We start from the raw sequence: 15,517 nt of genomic DNA on the forward strand, positions 1-15,517 counted from the left end.
TGAAATACTGGTAAATTCTTAACTCATAAAAATTATGTATATATTTGGCGCTCCCTCCCCCCACCATCTCATCCTGCAACTTTCTGTATAAATGGTTGGCAAAGAGAGGAGAAGCAATGGTTAAGGGCTTCCACTCACTAATACGTAAATCTTTTCTGCTGGTGCATCCTCAACCCATTATCTTTTCTACTTTCAAATTCTAAAGCTTTAAGTTGAAAGGCAGGTATGAAAAGATGCCAGGCAGTCTGAGTAAGGCTGGCTTTGTTTCTTTCAGACTATGCTATACACTGTACTTGTTCCATTCAGTTACCAATTCAGAGAATTTTATACTTAACTGAATGGTTAATCATCAGGTAAAGTAGTCATAAGTTTTTGAAATAAAATCGTATCTGGAATGAAGTGACATATTATTGTTACAATGTTGTCATATAAGCCATCCATCCTTTAAATACACGCAACAAATGAAATTATACAATTCAAATTTCAAAAACATAAATACACATGTAGTTTAAATTAAATTAATTTATTTTTAGAATATCCCTCTTAGTCCTACATGCATTGGTTAGCACAAAGTTGAACTTTATCACAATCTTCTTTGTAAAAATTAAAGTATGTACTCTGATCACTGCTTGGGATAGTTTCTTCACTGGATAGCCCCGTGACTGCCAAACCATGGTAACACTGTTAAGTCAGCAATTTATACAAAGTTCAATAGAAAAAATTTGCTGAATATCCTGTTTAATGTAAACAAGGCAGGAGGCAAACAAAGAATTTATAGTAACACTATTTTACAGGGCCTGAAATGATTATCAGTTGTGTGTTAAAGCACTGGATTATTACCATGGCATAGATATCTGGATTTATCATACAACCCAAAATACAAACACCATGTAATTTGTGAGTTAGCATTTTACACTTTCTTTCAATGCCTATGAACTTCATAATTAAATGGTAATTTTTATAATTTATGGAAATAACTTCCCAATTTATGAAGCAATTTTATAATTTGTGCCCTGTAAAATTAGGTGTAACAATTTTTACACTAGCAACAGTGTAAGCAAGCTAAGGATTTTGGTCCTTATATATACATAAAGTAATGTACAACCAGACTGAAAAGCTGTGTATTAACTCACAGCTCCCATATTGCACAGACAGATATATTATGAGAACTATACATAGTCACAATGTGAGCATTGCAATGGTAGTAAGCTAAGACTGATGCTCATTATGAAAATTTCAATAGGGTTTGAAAACAGTACTACACTGGTGGAAAAAAAAATTTTTTTAAATGTGCACCCTATATTTACACAAATAGGCAGCAAAGCTAAAATTCAATTTGAGATCTGCTTAAGGTGATCATCTCAGTGGTGTTTTTTAGTCCAACACTAGCTATTAACTATTTTTTATTTAAATGCTCACTGATAGGTAATAAAGAGCCCTAAACACAGAACAACAATAAAAACTAGCTATTTAGTGCAACTTTCCACTGACAAATCCAGATCTAAAATTAAGTGATTTTTCCTATCTTTCTAAACATGAAAAGTGCATGTGAAAATTAGAAAAAATTAAAAATAAAAGCAAAGCATATCTTAATTGTTAACTTATTTGGAAGAATCACTGTATTAATATAATTATGGTTTCATAAGCAGCACCCATTACAAAAACAAGTCCTAAAGCTCTTAGCTTGATTTCATGGGTGAGCTCGAACATCCATTTCTGAGAGTGAGAAATGAATAGTATTTGGCTTGAGAGGTAACAGCATCACAGTGACATCTTAAGCATTAAACAATTATATATCAAACATAAGAAAATATTAAAAAGCAAAATTTACCTTAATGCATTAAATTTTAAATAATACAAATTAAGTAAACAACTTTTACAATAGAGTAAGAATGCAGTACTCTTTGCATGAACTGACTGATAACAATAGCAGACTGAATGAGACTCCATTGTAAAAATCTTTTAAAGAAAATAACACATGATGTTAATACCTGCAGTTTAGCAACTTGTTTTTTTTTTCTTATTTTACTTTGCAAACTTGGAATGTCACTACAAATTTGGACTAAATTACTTAGAACATATATTCTCTTAAAAGGTGGTAAATTTACTATTGTTAAGAATATTCATAATTGTTTGATATTCTGTTATTATATAATAATGAAAAGAAGCTTTATGAAACATAAAAGAATAGAAAAAATGAAATAAAAGCAAAAGACCTAAATATGCAAAAGTTTATAATTTGGTCCTATAAACAGGCAGTGCAGTCTTCATATATGCAAATATATGCTAAATAAATATACCTTCTCAAAGAGGCAGTGATAGATTCCCTTTAAATGACTACAAAGTTAACTTCTTTACCCCAAACATCTTTAAGTGGACTGATAATGAAAAAAAAACAACAAAAACAAAGAAAAGTGCAGCTGCTTAACTTTAAAAATGTTAACAACAAAAAAACCTCCTAAACAAACTTAGAAAAACCGATCTGAGTACTAAAAATCAATTAAATTAAAAGGCCAGGTGGCAGCAACAAACACTGCTTTGTCTATGAAGCGCTCACAACTCTTGCCATTTGGATAAGCTACCCAAGAATCCAAGAGATTCAGCATCTCCTTTCTACACACACATACACACGGCAATTTACCAAAATCCTTTTAAATAGAAGCAGGACATTGAAAGACTATGATTTTTTTCCCTTTAGAATCCTATACAAGAAAGACTTCAATAAAGAAAAATGTAAACACTGAGGATGTTGGCATTCTGATTGCTGCTTACTAAAGTGGTATCAGTCAGTTCCTTGCCTAGAAACTACCATGAAATTCAACAGGATAATAAAAATCACAAAATACATTGCCAAGGCACAAAATGTTCTTAACCCAATTTGTGTTAAATAAGCTTCTTATAAAAATACTGTTTTAGCAAGCACAGTGGCAAATATGATAGTTTAAATAAATTGGGACCAACATATGAAATAAATTCTTAACATTGCTAAGTGAGATTAAAATAATATTTTGAAAAACATGTAATTGATTAAATATCCAGTACATGAATTGAGAATTTCTTCACTGTACTAAATTATTCTTTTTCTTATAAAAGATTGAAGGAAGCTAATTTGTTTTAAAAATTCTTATCTTCTGTTATCACATTCTGCTTTTCCCTATCTTTTTTCTGTATTGAATGAAGTTTTCTTTTTATAGCATTTTCTGATTTCCACTTTCCTTTCATGTTTTGTTTACTAAGAATTCCGACATCAAAAAGTTACAAAAACCAGTGATTTTCTTTGCTACATATCAATCCAAAAGAACATATGCATTGAGCTTCAGAGTGTCAAAAAGCCTCGCTACCTAAAATGATATTAAAATAAGACAAGATCATCAAAGTTATGACATCAGAAATTTTTACAGCTTTTGAAACAGTCTTTAGAAATGTTTGTTTCCTGAAGTTCCTTTGATTGCATCCTGGGTTCAATGACGTGCAATTATATACAGAGCCATTATAACAAAGACAACGTCCAAAACTATACACCTGTTACCAAGGATGTCCATTCCATTGGGTCCTCCATGGTTCTGGCCAGTTTCATACTTCATCCTTTCTTGCCTGGGTGACACGGAACCTACCATAAAGACGTTCTTCATGGTGTTGAAGAAGTGTGATATTTCACAAAGGCAATTGCTGCCAGTTCCTTACAGAACTCTTCTAGCACAATCACACCCTCTAGTAATGTCATGTGGTCAATCCTGGAAAAGAAAAAAGAGCTAGGGTAATTAAAAGGGAATCAGCAAAATAGCAATATGGTTATAAGCTCTTTTATGACAACACATGTAATTATGACTTACATCGGGCCTTCAGGTTCTAAACCAAGTAGTCGTTTTCTGACCAGCAGAAGTTTGGGAGTGAAATCTGGAATCCGCTGGATTCGGACCATAAGGTCTCCAACAACCTGTAACACACAGAAACAAAAGATATTGTGTCCCTCAAATCCCATGCATGGGAACCTCCTGGAAAATAAGAGCAGTTCGTGGTAGTATGAAGTAGGGGGAATAATGCTAAGGTAGGTTTCAGGAAAATTTGGTTTAAATTTAGGCTTTGATCCTTAAAAGCTTAATTCTTTCTGGACATCTGCTGACTTACATGGAAAAGAGGATAATAATATATCCTCAATCTATCTAAAAGAGAATTATAGTGCAGGTGTTCCGTAAATTTTAAAGCAATATACAATGAGAGTTGCTATTATTATAAAGCGTCTATATAACCCACTTCACTTAAGATATGAGAGGAAATGTCAGTTTTTACTATAAATGTACCTGTCTTTGACAACGTATTCACATGTACCCACTTCATGTAAAAACTTAACACAAAGGCTTTTAAAGGTTTATTTTTCAACATTCACATGATCACAGACACAGAGTTGAAAGTGACCTCAGGAGGCACTGAATCCAACCCCTTCACTTTACAGATAAGAAACTGAAGTCCAGAGGTTAAGTGACCTGCCTAAAGTCACGGACATCATAAGGAGCAGTCAAGATTCAAATTTAGGACTTCTGACTCCGGCATTTAGTACCACATTACAGTTTCTTTACCTATAGCTAACGCAGAATTTCACATACTCATGGACTGAGATTAGTATGATACAATGGAACGTGGAAAGAACATTGGACTTTAAATAAAAGGACCTGAGTCCAACTTATACTTCTGTCACTCTCTGGGTGACCTTGGGTAAGTCAATTAACCTCTTTAACCTTTGTTTCTTCATCTGTAAAATGATGGGGCTGGACTAGGTAAGTTCCAAGATCCCTTCCTGCTCTAGAGTTATGATCTCGTTAGAGCTGGAAAAGACCTTAGAACTCATCTAATCCAATGCCTTCATTTTAGAGATAAGGAAACTAAGTCAAAAGGAGGGCAGTAAATTGCACATACATAGCTATTTAATAACCAGGACTCAAATATGACTCCAAGTCCAGTGTCTAGTATATATTATAGCATAACACCCATATGTATTCACCTTTTCATGGTAGGCATATGTCTAATATAATTGTTTCATATTAAACTATTTCCTTATGTATAACCTAAGTCATAGAATACTGGGGTTGGAAGACATTTTGCAGTAGTAAATATAAACTTTCAAGGAATAGATATAAAATATTTCCTTTTGCATGTACTTTATTAAATCTGGTATATAATGCTATATTTCCTTAATAATTTTAACAATATGCTAGCACTTTTATAGACCCCATGTAACACACAATATTAATCACTCACCCTGACAATAACAGAAAAAAGTGATCTACAGCCAGAAGCCAGATTCACATATGGATCTAAAAGGTACTCATGTATATGAGGATGAGGGAAAAGAGAAAGTCTGGATAACACTGATGTTACTTGTAAATTTACATCATACGGCTGTGGAAAAGAAAAAACAGAAAGAGAAACATCTTAAGTGATTTTCCTTATATTTAATACCATTCTACTTAATTTACTGCTCAACCTAAATTCATCAGAAAACACAATCTTCTATCTTACTTTCCCATTATGATATTCTGCAACCAAAGGAAAGGAAATCTATCTCCATTAGCCTGAACTAGCTTAGCCAAAAAAAAAACTCTAACCCAAAAAACCTTTGGTTTTTTTTTCATACATCACATAGATACAGACACAAAAACATAACTAAGATACTTCATTTGTATTTTTCACTGTCTAATGTACAAATTGCAGTTCTGACACTAATTTTTGACTTAGGGAAAATCACTTTACTTCTATGGGTCTTCATTTCCTTCTTAAAATGAAGGGGTACTACTTCTCAGCATTTTGGCTAAGATTATGTATGAGGTTGGACTATAGAAGTAAAGTCTCTTCTAGTTCCTAAAATGTTCTGTAGGATCTTTATCTCAGTAGCCATTTTACCAACAGATAAGCAATCAAAGAATATGAACAGTTTTCAAGAGAAATAAATGATTAATATCTATATAAATGTATATAAAAATGTAATTTGACATATCATAACTCAATGACCAACTAGCTCTGGGACCTAAGAGAGATTTTCAACAAGATAAATAAAGTAGTAAGATTAAAGATTAGCATAATTATTATATATACTAGACTCCAAAACATTATCTAAGATCTACAAAAACCTTAATCTCCAAAAGCTTATACTACTCAAATACTAGAGAACTTTTTATAATAAACTTTTCAAAAGCTATCCATTATTAAGAGGTAATAGAAAACACAGAAAACCTACATCATGTTGTTTCTTTGTTTGTTTTTATAAAACATGGTCTGACCCAATTAATAACATTTCTTTATTTTCTTAATTATATTCTTTACCTGATTTTCCTCAGTACTTAGTACTGTCTTCTCAAAGTTGAGGGATAGAATTTTTGTAATATTCCAGAATTTGTTTAAAAATCATTGGCACATTTTCTGGAAGATCTCGGAGGGAAACAATTTAAAAACATGTAAAATTTTATTCTATACTGGATAACTTAAAAGGGTTTTCTTCCCATTTTTTCCCCAATTTCACAGTCAATACAAAGTCTTATTTGAAAACTAACTACCCTGATGATTTGTTAGTGGGTGAGGGAAAGAATGAGATCTAAACCCAGACATAAAAAATGCCATAAAAAAATGAAAAAACTATTCTTAAAAACAAGGGACATGTCAGTTTGCTGACCCCTGGTTTAGATCAGCAAACTTAATTTTCTAATATGTTAGATAAACTTATAGATTGCCTAAGTGCTGCAATGACAAACACGAAATGTTAAAAGACCCAGAGGAAAGTTTCCCATTACGCTGGGTAGATTCTCATTAGTGGATTTATGAGAGGAATGTAGACAAGAAGTGCAAAGGATGAGAAGTGTGCATGGTTTGAGAACTGCCACAATAGGAGTATAGGCACCATGGACCCAAGAAAACAAATACTGAACTTAAGCAATTTTACAAGAAAAAAAAGTTAATGAATATTAATTTGTATTTAATGGCACCTCTAACTCTCTAATGTTCTTTTTTAAATGTCCATATAAATGCAAGTTTAGCTTTCTAAGCTGATCATTGAGGGAAATTACTTAGGTCACCAAAGAAGCAGTCAGGTTACTAAACTGAGAAAGTTTCATAAGAGTATGTCAAGTAAGACAATCAAAGAATATCTAATTGCTATGTTGAAGATAAATTAAAACAAGTACAATTTACAGAGAATAGTAATTCTAAAAAACACAAAACACAGTATTTATAAGTACTGGATTTCCGATTACCTGATCAAGAATCCTTCCCATTCTGTCAAACAAAACTTTCAAGAAATGACCCTCAAAGAAAGCTGCTTCTAAATTGCATTTTTCCAATGCTTTTGGAGTCCCAGGCCACTCCCATCTTAAGCAGATAGAACAATAGTCCCGGAACTAGGGAAAAGGAATTTTGATAGTCAAATTGGGCTAACAAATTTTAAACAAAAATGGTTTTCAGAAATATATTGCTGTATATTTATTCAAAAAAACAGGTGCTGTGCTGGATACACCAGAGACACAGTGAAAAGAGTAAAGAGTACTGAATTTGAACTCAAAAGCCTTGAGTTTGAATCCAGACTATCAGTGATTGTTACCTCAAGCAAGTCTCCTTAATCCCTTAGGGCTTTGGTTTCCATTATCTGTAAAATGAGGGGTTTAGAGTAGATGAATCTCTAGATTGCCTACCAGTTTTACATCTGCTATCCTCTGATCTTCACTGGGTTTTTCTCTGTACATGCCTTATAGAGGCCCAAAGGAGGAACACTTAACTGAAATTGCTCTGAGGTGACAAGGTAGCAGAGTGCATAAAGTACAATGACAAAGCACCACTGCCACAAAAAGCTTTCTCACTTCTTTCCTTCAATATTTCCAACTGGAATGATTTTAAAAGTAGGATAAGTCCTGATAAAAACACCACATTTATTATTAAATGGCATGAAAATTAGTGGATAGGTATTTATCAGCAAAAAAGCAATGGTGTAGTATGTGTCTATAGTTAGGGCAGATAATTGCTATTTCAAGAAAGAGGTACTCTCAAATTTACATGAGAATTTTTCTCTCATCTCTGATTTAAAAACTTGAAGAATCAACAATAAAAAGAATGTTATCTTTTTAAACAGGCAACTTCCAAAATTTACACAAAAGGATACTCCCTATACTGTGTCTCCTTAAATTTCCCTTAGTCTAAATAAAAGACATTCATGACAAAATGTAAAATTTCTTTTAGTGTTAACTGTAATCTTTTTTTTTTTTTTGGTGAGGCAATTGGGGTTAAGTGACTTGCCCAGGGTCACAGAGCTAGTGAGTGTTATGTGTCTGAAGCCAAATTTGAACTCAGGTCCTCCTGACTCCAGGGCCAGTGCTCTAACCACTGCACCACCTAGCTGCCCCCAAATGTAGTCTTTAAAACAAGATACATCATTTTAAAACTGACAATTAAAATACTTAAAATATTAAGTCCCTCAAATTACTATGAATTTCAAAGCACACAAAATACCTGTATAGATTCAAAGTGCTCCTTAAAAAAATAAACAACTTGCAGAGTCTGAGGAATATTCATCGCTATGTCATGTCAATATAATAAAAATGATAACAATACCTAAGTTAATTTACCAGTATAATGTTATACCAATCAAAGTACCAAAGAGATACCTTATAGGATACAATAAAATAATAACAAAACATTTTGAAAAATAAGAGACCTAGAATATAAAGGGAAATAATGGAAAGAGGTAGTGATGAAAAGAGAACTACACTTCTGGACTTCAGACTACATAAGGGAGAATCAGAAACAATGGAATTCAAGCTAACTATTAATTTCAAATGATTTTGGCCCTTAGGCTTTAACATTTTATTTGTGTAAGTCAAATAAAAGCATTTTTACACTAAGTTCTTTGAAATTCTGATCCAGAAGTAGTTTTGGAAATTACTTTGATATTTACCAATCATCCAGAGTCCTCTTTAACATCTATATTATATTGTTCCATTAGAGTTTATAAATTTATAGACCTTTTATTCCAATTATAAAGTAATATGGTGTGTTAAGCCAATTTGAAAGAATTGGTTTAAATATATTATTTTAAATCATAAATCATCTCCAGGTACATTTAGGTAAATCACAGTTTGGGAGACTGAAAGATTACATTTCAAGTATTTAGTTGTTTAAAAGAATGATTCCATGAGAAAATACATTTGAATTTCAAATTAGGGATTCTAGGAACACCTTTCTTTCCACAGTTTGTTTAGCAGCTCGAAATGATTCTATGAGAAAAACCATTTGAAATTATAACTTCAGATGCAAGAAAGACCTCTCACAGGCAGGTAGGTGGTGCAGTGAATAGAACAGGAGTCAGGAGGACCTGAGTTCAAATCTGACCTCCGACCAGACACTTGACACTTACTAGCTGTGTGACCCTGGGCAAGTCACTTAACCCCAATTACCTAAAAACAAACAAACAAAAAAAAAAAACCAACCTCCCATCCTGCTCTCTGCTAGGGGAAGGAGTGATTAGAAATGGCTAGTGGAGTCAAGCCCACCACAGGAAGGAAGAAAAGGAGGGAAACAATCTAGTACCAGGAAAGTAGAAAGGGGCATAGGTAAGTCAAATCTACATACACAAAGACATAGAAAATAAATTTTATACCGTTGTTGTTTCAGAGTCTGTATCTCCTTAATGCATTCATTTTTTAAAAATTTGATGAAAAAGTTAGTTGCTTTTACTTACCTGCCTATGAGCATCTCTGAGGTAGGTGTCATAACCTGTGCCCTCTACCTGGTAGGATGATTTTGCTTCATCGGGTACTAGACAGAGAAAACTTAAACAAGCAAACAAAAAAGTGAGACATCCTAAGTACTACTGTTTCTACATTTAACAGTATCCTTAAAAGCAAATGCCTTTGCCTAGTGGTGCCTTTTGAGCAGAAGTAAGTCACTTCAAGAGGACACTCCTTGAAAAATTATAAATGAATATATTGCTTGATAACTTTATAGCAAAATATATTACTAGCAAAGTATTTTTCTGTAATTTCAAAAGTTACACTTAAAAGCATTTTATCAAACGACTTGGCTCTGCTCATGAACAAGCAGAGATAATATTTATCCATCAGTGGAAACAGATGTTCAGTTCCCAAGTAAATCTAAGACATTGTTGATCTTAAGTAACAAGCAAATCTATAAAGAGATCAGCCCTTTCCTAATATGACATCTCAAATTAGTGTTTAAGCAAAGGGAAAGGAGAAAGGCTTTTGGTCATTGGGAAGAAGAGGCAGATAAATGTCTATATTTTGTTGGCCTCATTCAGTAAAATCTAAACAGAAATAAGAAAATGGATAGAAACATGTTTGTCCAAGAAAATTTATTTGAATCAAAAGACTGTGATATTGTTTAATGTTTCCCAATTAACAAACTACTTAATTTTAAGAATCTATAAGAACAATCGATATTTTATTCCTGCTAAAAAAATCACTGTTATTATTTTTTTGCATATTTAGTTAGACCCCAATCAAACTTATCTTCTCTTGGGCTTAACTACTGCTCTCAGCTTTAATTTTTAAGACTGGGGGCAGCTAGGTGGCGCAGCGGATAGAGCACCAGCTCTGAAGTCAGGAGGACCTGAGTTCAAATCCAGCCTCAGATCAAACACTTGACACTTACTAGCTGTGTGACCCTGGGAAGTCACTTAACCCCAATTGCCTTACAAAAAAACAAAACCAAACAAAACAATTTTTAAGACCAGCAAATAGTTGTCAGTTTCCTTATTTTGTATTAAATAAGTAAAAGTCGTGAAAGAGAAGATTTCTGCCAGCTTCACAATATGGTTTTAGAAAAATTCAAACATTCACATAAATTATGCATACAAAATGAAAACAAAGACATGAAACTTACCTATTTACAATTTTATGGACTTCAGTTTTTCCATCATTTTTGGGATGTTCTGGAGTAGTAGGTGGTGAAGAACTAAGCCACTCTTGATTTGATAAAGTGTTTTCTGGTGAAAGATCAGTAAATAATGGATCTTCTTCCAAATCCCTAAGTTACATTTTAGAAATAAGGAAAAAAATTTGTTACAACATTTCTAAAGTGGGATATGAACTTTAAGAACACAAAGAAGATTCTGGAGAACAAAGATTTGGATTTCTTAATAAAGACTTCACATATGAAAACTATAGACTTTTAGCCAGTTGAAGTACATCTAATAAGAAGTGGTAAAATATATTTGTTTAATGACTTATACATACACAAATTGGTTTTACACAGGAAAATAGAGAGGGAGGAGCAAATAAAAAAAAAAACCACTCCAAAAGCCCAAACTATCTACACATCCACTAAGTCAAATATCACGGAGAATAGGTAATATAAGAGGAGAGAAAATAAAGCTAAAGGCCCAGTAATTAATTCACAGAAGATCACATTCAAAAAAGAAAGCCAACACTATAATACTTGAGGCCTCAAATTAGAGCAAAGAGTAGGTAATAAATGAATTATAGAGCTTAACTCAAGAATAGGATGTGATTATTATATAGCAAAAGACAGGCACATTTAATCCAAAAGGAAAAGACAAAAAGGGCAATGCAGTAGCACTGTATACCAAGATATACTCATGCGAGAACCACAAACCAGATTGGGGAGGCATAAAAGAGAACATTTGTGTTAGGACTAACAAAAGTATAAAGTAATACTGTGGTAAGCATGTACCTGCCAGAAAGAAATGGACAGAGTTTCAGAAACAGATCACAAATCTGCCACATAGGCATGACAGAGTAATGATGAGGGAAATCAGGTATTTGGACATCTGCTAGAACACTATCTAATGCTAAAAGCAGTTGTAAGACTAAAATTCTAGAGCAGAAGCTGGCTTGAAAAAGATAAGCTGATCTGAAGAACAAAATTTCCTTGATAAACACAAATGTTTCAAATAAGGAAGAAAAAAGACTGATGTTGACACATTGGCCAACAATGATTTTAAAAAGACACGTACAGAAAGAAGATGAAATCAAGTGTAGACAACTGAAGAAAACTAAGTGGCACAATCCATAACAGTGTCAGGAATACTATAAGTCAGAGTGAGATGATGTTGGAAATGAATACGAATATCAAAAAAGTGTGTTTTTGGTTTTTTTGTTTTGTTTTTTACAAACTATGTTGGAGGCAAGAAAAAAATCAATGGGATAGTATACTGCTGCTAGTAGTGAAAAGAATAAAAACAGAGAATGGCATGGTGGGATGAAGGTAGAACTGCTACTCTGCTACTGACTTCTCTTATAAAAAACATCTTCAGCTAGAGAGACAAATGAGACCCAAGCTAAGTCTGCATATGGTAAGATAAAACAAAACTCTATGAATTCAAGTCACCAGGCCTAGGCAATCTACATCCTGGGGCAATTAAAAATTCTTACAAATGCCAACTGCTGAATTCCTGTTTTGTATTTCTGAGAAAAAACAACCACCACCACCACCATGGAGAATGGTAGTGGTGCTACAGGTAAGAATGGCAAATATGGTCCCGATTTCCAAAAAATGGAAATGTAGACTTCTTAAACTACAGGCTGATGAACCTGACTTTAATTCCTGGCAAAATTCCAGAATGGATTGTTAAAAGCATGATTTTTAAGCACTTAGAAAGGGATGTGTTAATTATCAAGAGTTAGCATAAGTTCACCAAGAGCAAGTCATGCCAAACCAATATCATTTCCTTTTTTTTTTTTTAACATGGTTACTAGAATGCCACACCAAGGGAAGATGATAAATATGGTATATCTGGATGCTGACAAGACATTTGACAAATTATCTAATAAAATGTTTGTAGAAAAGGTAATGAATGCGGGCTGGAAGATAGTAAATTTAGATAGATTCAGAATTAGTTTAATGACTAAAACCAAAGAACAACGACAGTCTGGATTGAAATTTCTAGTGAATTGACCTGGGCATCTGCCTTTGACTTAGATCTGTTTTGTTCACTATTTCTATCATGTACTTGCTGAAGGCATAAACAAATTTATAGATGGCATAGCATCATGGATTTAGATATAAGGTCAGAACAATTTGGTACATGAAAAGGGAAGAAAAAGAACTTCTGTTTATTTAAAAAAAAAAACACCCTAAAATCCATATTGAAATATAGTTTTCAGGTAGAATGTGAAAAGTTTGCCAAAAAGGAAGAAAAAAAATTTTTATACAATGATAAGGCTAAAAATACCTTGTAAAGAATGTACAGTGACTCTTCTTTCATAGGCGAAGAGTTTGAAGGGAAAAAAAACTTTTATTTACTAAAAACTTGTATAATGCATGTGGAAGGCAAGTTCAGAGTCAGAGACTGTTAAGACGACTAGATTGTGAGCTGAGGAATGGCTGGGGCTGCAGAGTGTTATGGTGCTAGAGCTCTTATATATGTAACTGTTTTAGGCTTAAAAGGTTAAAACAAACCAAAACAATAAATAAAATGGCTGTTTGGAGATTATGCAAGACTTCGATAAGGAGGGGTGATTTGGTAATTAACAGAAAATAGGAGTTTGAGAGTTTTTACCCAGAAAGACAAAAGCAAGTTTCACACCTGAGATCTGAGCCGCAGAAGGGAGCGACTATACAGGATGAGGTGAAGAAAGGGCAAGAGAGGGAGGAAGAGAAAGCAGAGTATGGTGAAGTCAGCTCTTAGCTGTGTGAAGAAGCCAGTAACAGGAGAGTGGGTTAGTTGCTTATTCCTAATCAGCCAGAGAAAGGCTGATTCCATTAGGAGATCACTATTGCCCATTAGAGCAACATACAGGGAGCGTACAGTTGCAAAGCCTCTCAGAAGTATCTATTGCTCTCTGTTGCCCTCTCTGGTTTGAAAGGAAAAAGCAGGCAGGGGAAGATTTTGAAGCTGACTTGCTGTTTGATTGAGTTGGCTAACACCAGATTGACTATGTGTTGCTGAAAAAGCCAGCAAGATAACCTCTGCAGCCCTTAGGCTGCAGGGAATTAGTAGCCAATAAAATAGTCAAATATGTCTTCAGCACCTTTTAAAGCATGACTGTGAGTTAAAAGAGCTTGTGAATGCTTCATCAGTTGAGAGTAAAAGAATTAAATTAGGCCAAAAAGGGAACAGTTAGAAACAGGAAATTATTGAGCAGAAAAATGGTTTCCTGTGACATAGATGTTCCTGAATGGATCAATGATATCAGGGCATGCAGTTCAGAGTTGTGATAACCCCAAGCAAATAGTTTTGCTCATTCACGTCAAGTTTCGGTGAGTGTGTTGCTGGAAGACTGTGAATCAGGTTTATGCAATAGATTGTCTACTCCTGTATTTGCTTATGAGTCCTTACAATGCTACAATTATTGCTGCTTTTACCATATTGTTAAACAAATGGTTATATATAAGATCTAATATTATCATGATTTTGGGTGACTAAGTTTGTTTTAGTGGAAGCAAACTGGTGGAGGCTCTACAGCTGTTGTGGTAAGTAGGGAGAGTGTAACAGGGTTACCCCTCACAATCAAAAAAAGTTTATGCATGGTCACATGGTGGTGGCCCTTCTCTAAGAATTCAGACCTGCCATTGTTAGGGGGAAGTGAAATTGATATAGCCGGGGCAGGGAGAGAGTGAGTGAGTGGCCCACACTCCACGAAAGGGATTGCAGTGTGAAGGTCCACGTCAGGGATGCCTCACACATGGATTATATAGACCTAAAAGGAATTTTAGAGTGCATCTATTCTAATACTGATTTTATAGGTAAGGAAACTGAGGCCCAGAGACATTAAGTGACTTACCCATGTAGTAAGTAGCAGAGCCAGGATTCAACTTCAAATCCTATGACTATAAATTTACTGCTCTTTCTAGTGTACCAAGCTGCCTCTCATGAAGACAGAAGAGATCTAAAGTCACTAAAGAAGAAAATGAGGATCCAAAAATATCTTGATTGAGTAGGATTAAGGGACAAAGAGCCTACACCTGGGTTAAAAAAAAAACAATGACCTAAGTACAAGATGGGGGAGGCATGTCCATACAACAATTCAAGTGAAAAATACACAAAGATTTTAGCAGATTGTAAACAGTATGATTCAACATTGTTTCATAGAAGCCAAAGAAATTACTTTGATCTTAGGCTGCTTAAAGAGAAATAAGATGTACAGTACAAGGGACATTACAGTCCCACTGTATCCTGCACCTGTATCCAGATGACATCTAGAGTATTTTGTTTATGTTTGAGTACCACATTAAGGGAAAAAAATGCTATTTTTTGTTTTTACATCACCTTTTAAAAAAATATATTTCCCACCTCCCTCATGTCCCTTCACTACCCAGGGAGGCAAATTACTATTATCACTTGTATTATATCACCTTCTTTTTAAAAATTTCTCCCCTCCGTTTCACTACCCAGGAAGCCATCCCTTGCAACAAAGAATAAAGGGGGATAGGGGGGAGGGAGAAGAGAGCAATTTAGCAAAGCTAGACAACCTTAGCAAAGTTTGAAAATATATGTAATGTACCATGCCCAACTCTGCTGAAAAAGGGAGGGAAGGGTTTTTTTTTCCCCATTTATACTTCA

General features: G+C 34.0%; 1 protein-coding gene across 3 annotated transcripts in view; it reads right to left on the reverse strand.

The window, feature by feature from the left end:
• Positions 1 to 507: 507 nt before the first annotated feature.
• The window catches only part of FAM160B1 (family with sequence similarity 160 member B1), a 44,161-nt gene continuing 29,151 nt past the window's right edge, over positions 508 to 15,517 (reverse strand). Inside the window, exons 12-17 of one of the 3 annotated variants that reach the window (XM_027852055.1) lie at positions 10,876 to 11,019; positions 9,716 to 9,806; positions 7,242 to 7,385; positions 5,257 to 5,397; positions 3,834 to 3,937; positions 508 to 3,734 (exon numbers count right to left, since the gene is read on the reverse strand). In XM_027852055.1, coding sequence (XP_027707856.1) covers positions 3,629 to 3,734; positions 3,834 to 3,937; positions 5,257 to 5,397; positions 7,242 to 7,385; positions 9,716 to 9,806; positions 10,876 to 11,019 — 730 coding nt within the window. In that variant the 3' untranslated portion in view covers positions 508 to 3,628. Of the gene's footprint in view, positions 3,735 to 3,833; positions 3,938 to 5,256; positions 5,398 to 6,324; positions 6,424 to 7,241; positions 7,386 to 9,715; positions 9,807 to 10,875; positions 11,020 to 15,517 lie in introns of those variants that run through there. The other 2 variants (XM_027852056.1, XM_027852057.1) reach the window with 2 other exon arrangements.

Source organism: Vombatus ursinus, unplaced genomic scaffold (genome assembly GCF_900497805.2).
Source record: "Vombatus ursinus unplaced genomic scaffold, bare-nosed wombat genome assembly UNPS02009205.1, whole genome shotgun sequence".
In the NCBI taxonomy this organism is placed as follows: domain Eukaryota; kingdom Metazoa; phylum Chordata; class Mammalia; order Diprotodontia; family Vombatidae; genus Vombatus; species Vombatus ursinus.